Source organism: Cucumis sativus, chromosome 6 (assembly GCF_000004075.3).
Source record: "Cucumis sativus cultivar 9930 chromosome 6, Cucumber_9930_V3, whole genome shotgun sequence".
Taxonomy (NCBI): Eukaryota; Viridiplantae; Streptophyta; class Magnoliopsida; order Cucurbitales; family Cucurbitaceae; genus Cucumis; species Cucumis sativus.
The window spans coordinates 14,253,493-14,261,531 of record NC_026660.2 but is presented as its reverse complement, the minus strand read 5'-3'; the positions used below and the strand labels follow the sequence as shown (position 1 = coordinate 14,261,531).

Here is an 8,039-nt window from a genome sequence, read left to right as displayed (position 1 = left end):
AAACTAAAAATCTGAGTCTGGGCATCACCGTCCCTTTTATGGGCAAAAACTTTTAATATTACTCAGAATCAGACCACATGGCAGTTAGATGAAAACTCTTGTGACCTTTGACATTATTCTAAGTTGGGTAGTCTTTTTCGAGGCCGTGACATTGGCCCTTTTTTTGACATTTTGGGACAGAACTAAAAAACTGAGTTAGGGTATCATCGTTCGGCTTTTGTGGGCAAAAAACTTTAATATTACTCAGATTGCAACCACCCAGCTGTTAGACGTGAATTTTCAAGACCTTCGACATTGTTCTAAGTTGGGTAGTCTCTTTCGAGGCCGTGGCATTTGCCCTTTTTTCAACGTTTTGGGTTCGAACTAAAAAACTGAGTATGGGACATCACCGTCCGACTTTTGTGGGCAAAAAACTTTAATATTACTCAGAATGAGACTGCCCAACAGTTAGACTTGAAATTTTGAGATTTTCGAAATTGTTCTGAGTTGGGTAGTCTCTTTCGAGGCCGTGGCGTTGGCCCTTTTTTCAATGTTTTGGGACGAAATTAAAAAAGTGAGTCTAGGCATCACCTTCCAGTTTTTGTGGGCAAAAAACTTTAATATTAGTCAGAATAAGACCATCCAGTAGTTAGATTTAAACTTTCGAGAGATTCAACATTGTTATACGTTGGGTAGTTTATTTCGAGGTCGTGGCAATGGTTTTATTTTTTACGTTTTTGGACAGAACTAAAAAATTGAGTCTGGGCATCACCGTCCAGTTTTTGTGGGCAAAAAACTTTCATATTACTCAAAATGAGACCACCCAGTGGTTAGATGCGAGCTTTCGAGACCTTTGACACCATTCTAAGTTGGGTCGTTTCTTTCTAGGCCATAGCATTGGCCCCTTTTTCGACGTTTTGAGACGAAACCAAAAAACTGAGTCTGGGGCATCACCGTTCGGCTTTTGGAGGCAAAAAACTTTCATATTACTCAAAATAAGACCACCCAGTGGTTAGATACGAGCTTTCGAGACTTTTGACATTGTTTTAGGTTGGTTAGTCTTTTTTGAGGCCGTGGCATTGGCCCTTTTTTCGACGTTTTAAAACGGAACTAAAAAATGAGTTTGGGGCATCACCATCCGGCTTTTGTGTGCAAAAATATTTAATACTACTCAGAATGACACCACCCAGTAGTTAGATGCGAACTCTCAAGACCTTTGACATTGTTCTAAGTTGGGTAGTTTCTTTCGTGGTTGTGGCGTTGGCCATTTTTTCAATGTTTTTGGACGGAACTACAAAACTGAGTCTGGGGCATCACCTTCTGGTTTTTGTGGGCAAAAAACTTTAATATTACATAAATGAGACCACCCAGCAGTTAGACGTGAACTTTCGAGGCCTTCAACTTTGTTCTAAGTTGGGTAGTCTCTTTCGAGGATGTGGCATTAGCCCTTTTTTTTACCTTTGGGACGAAACTAAAAAACTGAGTCTATGTCATCACCGTCCGACTTTTATGGGCAAAAAACTTTAATATCACTCAGAATAAGACCACCAAGGAGTTAGACGTGAACTTTTGAGACCTTCAACATTGTTCTGAGTTGGGTTGTCTCTTTCGAGGCCGTGACATTGGCCATTTTTTGACGTTTTGGGACGAAACTGAAAAATTGAGTTTGGGGCAGCACCGTCCGACTTTTGTAGGCAAAAGTCACTAATATTACTCAGAATGAGACCACCCAGCAGTTAGATGTGAATTTTTGAGACCTTCGACTTTGTTTTAAGTTGGGTAGTCTCTTTCGAGACCGTGACATTGACCCTTTTTTCAACGTTTTGGGACGGAACTAAAAAACTGAGTCAAGGGCATCACTTTCCGGCTTTTGTAGGCAAAAAACTTTAATATTACTTAGAATGAGATCACCCAATAGTTAGATGTGAACTTTCTAGACCTTTGACATTGTTATAAGTTGAGTAGCCTTTTTCGAGGCCGTGACATTGATCCTTTTTTCAACATTTTGGGACAAAATTAAAAAACTAAGTCTAGGCATCATCGTCCAGCTTTTGTGGACAAAAAACTTTAATATTACTGAGAATGAGACCACCTAACAGTTAGATGTAAACTTTCGAGACCTTTGACATTGTTATAAGTTTGGTAGTTTCTTTCTTGGCCGTGACATTAGCCATTTTTCAACGTTTTGGGACGAAACTAAAAAACTGAGTCTTAGGCATCATCGTTCGGCTTTTGTGGACAAAAAACTTTAATACTCAACACATTCCACTTGATCTAATTAACCGATTTGTCTTTCAATTCTTTTATGAGCTTTTTCTTATGCATATTGCTTATGTTTTTCTTATAACTCTTGATTGTGTCACGTTTTATGTTTTGCATTTGCAAGCCTTTCTTTTCTTTCTTTCGTATGCAATGTGGTAACTAGGCTTTACTAGAACTGGTGGACTAACATTTTTGTGGTTCTACACTTAGTTTCTAAGTTTGACTACTCCCTTCGAAATGACAACAAGGCTCGTTTTTTCCCTACCGTGGATCGAGGAGGATTCCACCTATTTTGAAAACCCTCAATCAAACTTGATGTTGAGTTTGACTGCTCCCTTCGAAGTGACAACAAACCTTATTTTTCCCCTACTGTGGATCTGGGAGGATTCCTCCAATTTTCAAAGCCCTCAATCAAACTTGATGTTTTGTTTAGAACACTAAGAGTAGGTGGTCTAGTTTTGCTTAGGTCAAAAGTGAAGTTTTCCTCCCAAAAGCTCTGATAGCTAGGGAATTCAACACATTCTACTTGACTAAATTAACTGACTTGACTCTCAATTTTTTTATGAACTTTTCTTATGCATATTGCATATGTTTTTCTTTTTCGTTTTTATAGCTCTTCATTGTCTCACTTTTATATGTTTTCATTTGTAGGCCTCTCTTTTCTTTCTTTGGATTGCAATGTGGTAACTAGGCCTTGCTAGAACAAGTAGACTAACCTTTCTATGGTTCTACGCTCATTTTCTAAGTTTGAATGCTTTCTTTGGAATCACGACAAGCTTTGTTAATGCCCACCCTTTTCTAAAGAGACCTAGTTCATTGTGGCTACACAAGAGGATCCTACCTCATGTTTGACAAGACAAAAGTGTTAAAACTATCTCAACTTCTAAAGAGTAACTTCTATCCTTTCTTAAATAAAACCATAATGCAATGCAACTTTGTCAGTAAAACTGTTTGATTGAAACAAATGTGTTTACAACCAAATTACCAGAAACCTACAAAAGCTTTCTAAATTTTATAAATGCCCCTATCATGTCAGGATTTGGTTTAACAAGAGGATCAATAAATAAAAGACAGCAGATATTAGTTCAATATGATCAAGAGAGGAAAGAGTTCTTACCCATCCATCTGCTATTGGCAAGTGGTGTAAGTAATAAACTGCACATAAACAATTTAATTCATTGAGAGAAAGGTCAATTTCTCCATAACTTCTTGGTGAAACCCAAAAACCCCATTTCAACCAAGCTGCATGAATGTTGCATAATTCAAAAAATTGAAAATCAAACTCTCTCTATGATGCTTTAATATCATACTGCGGGAGAAATGAAACGTACGTAGTTTTAAATAATGAAATCGTAATCTAACAAAGACCTTAGTTATTAAGAAAACTTATGATGTCAGATGATAAAGCCACCAAATAACAAGGCAAATAATATTACAAAATTGCCTACTGTAAAGGAAGCACCATTGCTTTGGAAGATTGAAGCTAAGCTATCATTCTAAACAGGGACAATGCTGATAAATGCACCCCAAACAGAATAATAAATTAGAACTTATAACCAAAAATTAAAAAAGAAAAAAGAAAAGAAGTTCTAAGCGTTTAATCCAAATTATGGCATTTTGAGAATGGTTACAAAACTAAAGAGTTCATGAAAACTAACCTGATAGGTTGAGGGGTGAAGCCAATGACGTAGTAAGTAAGAGAAGTCCAAACTAAGGATTCGACGAGGGAAAGAGGAATCTTGATCAAGCTGTAATAGCATAGCATAGGCCCAAGCCGGGTAGAAATAGAATTGTTTTTGTTTATAGAAAACTTCAACTCTTTGAATAGCCATAACCAATTCTGGAAACCCATCAACAAGAAGTAAAACGAGAGCAAAAAAAAGGGCTACCATGAAGTAATTGTCATCTTCAACATCAATTTCCATTCTAGTTAATCAAAACAAGAATCAACCATGTGAAAGGTATTTTCTATTGATGAAAAATCTGTCTTTTACAATAATATCAAATGATGTATAAATAGCTAATCCAACATAATTAAGGAATGTCATATAATTAGCCTAATGTAATGTAATTAGCCTAATTTACAGTATTTACATTAATACCCTCCCTCAAACTCAAGGTGGTAGAGTGGCGACCAACTTGAGTTTGGTAAGCAATTGACAGAATCGATTAGATGGTAAGGCTTTGGTGAAGAATATCCGCGGGTTGTTCAATAGTAGAAACAGAACGTAAGAGGAGGGTGTTGCTTTAAGAGGTGGTGACGAACAAAGTGACAGTCATTTTCAATGTGTTTTGTACGTTCATGAAACACATCATTGTGAGCAATCTGAATGGCACTACGATTGTCACAATGGAGGAGGGTAGGACCCTGTTGAGGGACACCCATATCGGCAAGGAGCCACCGAAGCCATATAAGTTCAGCTGTAGCATCAGCCAGAGCACGATATTCAGATTCCGTACTGGAACGAGATATAACACTTTGTTTCTTACTACGCCATGAGATGAGAGAATCACCTAAGTAAAAACAGTATCCTGTAGTGGATCGTCGATCAGTAGGATCCCCCGCCCAATCAGCATCAGAATATCCCGACAACACAAGGGAAGACTGAGATGAGAATTGAAGACCATGTCCCAAGGTGCCTTTGACATAGCGAAGTATGCGTAGAACAGCAGTGAAATGAATTGTTCGAGGAGCAGCCATAAATTGACTGACAATATGAACAGCATATGCAATATCTGGGCGAGTTACTGTTAGGTATATAAGACTGCCAACAAGTTGCCGATACAAGCTTGCATCGTCAAGAGGAACACCATCAAACGGAGTTAGATGGACATGAGGATCTAACGGTGTTGAAGATGTGGTGGAGTCTGTAATTCCTGAGCGCGCTATTAGATCAGATGCATATTTCGCTTGAGATAACAGATAACCATCTGAACGGTGAGAGACTTCAAGACCGAGAAAGTAATTGAGAGATCCAAGGTCTTTCATCTCAAAATGTTGACCAAGATATTGTTGTAGGTCGGATATGGCCTGTTGATCATTACCAGTAATAATCATATCATCAACATAAAGAAGGAGAAGAACAATACCATGAGTTGTCTGTCGTGTAAAAAGGGCATTGTCGTGAGAGCTGGAGGTAAATCCAAGTTGAGTAATGGTGGAGCTAAACGTGGCAAACCAAGCTCGTGGAGCCTGTTTTAGACCGTATAGAGCGCGACGAAAGGAGACACACCTTGTTGGGAGGAGGAGAAGTTCCCTGAGGTGGCTTCATATACACTTCTTCAGATAGGTTTCCGTTAAGAAAATGCATTTTTGACATCCATCTGAAGAAGAGGCCACTGTTTGGCAGCAGCAACAGCTAACAAGCTGCGAACAGATGTCATCCGGGCAACAGGGGCAAATGTTTCTTCATAGTCAATCCCATATTCTTGTGAGTATCCTTTTGCAACAAGCCGAGCTTTATAACGTTCAATAGTTCCATCAGAGTGAGTTTTGATTTTGTAAATCCATTTGCAACCAATGGGTCTTTTACCGGGAGGTAAATCAACATAGTCCCAAGTGTGCGTCTTTTCAAGAGCCTGTAATTCTTCATCCATTGCTTTCTGCCATACTGGGTTAGTACTGGCCTCTTGATAAGAGGTGGGTTCAACAAGGGAAACAATGGTAGAAAAACAATGGTAATCAGTGAGATGAGTGGGAGGTTCTCTTACCCTAGAGCGACGAAGAGGAGTAGCAGGTGGCGATTCAGGAACATCATCGGAGACAGACGGTGGATCCAGATTTGCAGTAGCAGGTGAAGATTGTGCAAGCTCAGTATCCAAGGTGGGTTCAGAGAGAGGAAAAAGGTCAACAGATGTGTTTGTAAAGAAAGATTGAGGACTAGAGAAAGAGGTGTGGAAGGAGGACAAACGAGAGAACATAGTGTGTTCCCAAAAAGTGACATGCCGAGATATCCGGAGTCGGTTGGAAAGAGGGTCCCAACAACGAAATCCTTTGTGTTCGGTGCCATAGCCAAGGAAACAACAGAGACGGGCACGTGGTTCAAGTTTATTGTGTTCATGAGGATGTAACAGAACGAAGCAGGCACTACCAAAAACTTTGAGTTTAGAATAGTCGGGAGAAATACCATATAGTTTTTCGAACGGAGAGGTATTTTGAAGGACAGAGGAAGGGAGACGATTGATTGTATATACTGATGTAAGGGCAGCTTCACCCCAGAATTTTTCTGGACAAGAGGCAGAAAGAAGGAGGGCACGTACTGAGTCAAGAATGTGACGATGTTTGCGCTCAGCACGTCCATTTTGTTGAGAGGTATGAGGGCAAGAGCGCTGAACAATAGTGCCCTGTTGGGAAAGAAAAGAAAGAAGGATGGAATCTTTATATTCCAAAGCATTATCAGTGCGAAGAATTTTGATGGGAGAGGAAAATTGAGTGCGAATCATGTTAGCAAACTCAATATATGTGCGAGATAATTCAGAACGATGTTTTAGAAAGTAAATCCATGTAAATCGAGAGTAGTCATCAATGAATAAAACATAGTAGCGATAACCATGAACAGTAGTAATTGGGGCAGGACCCCAAATATCAGAATGCACTAAATCAAAAGGTTTATCACAATTAGAGATGGATTGAGAAAAAGATAAGGCAGGTTGTTTAGCAAGTTTGCAATTCAAACAATTAAAAGGAACAAATTTAGTAAGATTAGTCAAATTGTTAACAGAAATTAAATGACGAAGTTTTTCAGAGGAAGCATGACCAAGACGAAGATGCCACTGATATGTGTCAGAATCAGTGACCGAAGCAGAGATGGAAGAAGGAGATGAAACCCGAAGTGATGTGAGCTCAAACAATCTTCCCACTTTGCGACCCGTTCCAATCGTCTGTCCCGTCTGCGGATCCTGAACCTGACAACCATTGGGAGAAAATGAAACATTTAAGCCAAGATCACATAATTGACCAACAGACACTAGATTAAAGGTCAGGTTAGGAACACAGTAAGTATGGGGAAGATGTAAACTGGGAGTATCAATGGTACCAGTATGAGAGATGTTCATACAATTACCATCAGCAGCATAAATAGGAGGTAAAGATTTTGTAGGGCTAGAAGTAGACATAAGAGAAGAGTCAGAGGTCATATGATTACAACAGGCAGAATCAAGAAGCCATCGATTACCTGATGAAACAGCAAGGGCAGAGGATGATGAAATTAGTTGATTCAATAAGCTCTGAAGATCACTTATCTGAATGAGGGATGAATCATCCGAGGTCGCAGCAACAACAGATGAGGAACCATGTTTGGTAAAAATTTTCTCTTTTGTGGAAGTGCCAGGAGGTCGGGGTGGTCTGGTAGGGCAGTTATCCAGAATGTGGCCATGTTTATGGCAGTACCTGCACTCTATTTTAGGACAGTTAATAAATTTGTGACCAGAGAGCTTACAATTCTTACAAAACATATTTGAGGCTCTGTTGGGAGTGTATGTGCTGGCAAGGACAACATCAGATTGTTTAGTAGAATTGATGCCAAAACGCTTTTCTTCAAACAAAATTTCTTGAATAGCTGCATCTAAAGAGGGTAAGGGATTCCGGTGTAGTAAAGCAGCTCTAACAGATTCATATTCTGGGCGTAATCCCATAAGAACTTTAATAAGGCGAAGATGTTCTTTGCTGATGCTCGCTTGGTCAAGCTGAGTCCAAATGGGTTGAAGAACTGCCAAATATTCATTGACATACTGACCAATATCTTGATTGAGATTTACAAGTGTATTGTGCAGTTGATAATAATGAGCTAAACCAATAG

At 39.3% G+C, this 8,039-nt stretch overlaps 1 protein-coding gene across 1 annotated transcript; it reads right to left on the bottom strand.

Moving 5' to 3' along the window:
- Window positions 1-4,450: 4,450 nt before the first annotated feature.
- On the bottom strand, window positions 4,451-5,513 carry LOC116404492 (uncharacterized mitochondrial protein AtMg00810-like). The gene is made up of 2 exons (XM_031887006.1): window positions 5,475-5,513; window positions 4,451-5,341 (listed from the first exon to the last, which is right to left on the bottom strand). Exons 1-2 carry the CDS (start codon window positions 5,511-5,513, stop codon window positions 4,451-4,453), a joined length of 930 nt encoding a protein of 309 aa, XP_031742866.1.
- Between the last annotated feature and the right edge of the window lie 2,526 nt (window positions 5,514-8,039).

Coding starts and splice junctions, on each gene's coding strand:
- LOC116404492 (XM_031887006.1), bottom strand. CDS start 5,513: ATGAAGCCACCTCAGGGAACTTCTCCTCCTCCCAACAAG. Junction 5,342..5,474: donor CTTCTCCTCCTCCCAACAAG/GTGTGTCTCCTT, acceptor TTTACACGACAG/ACAACTCATGGTATTGTTCT.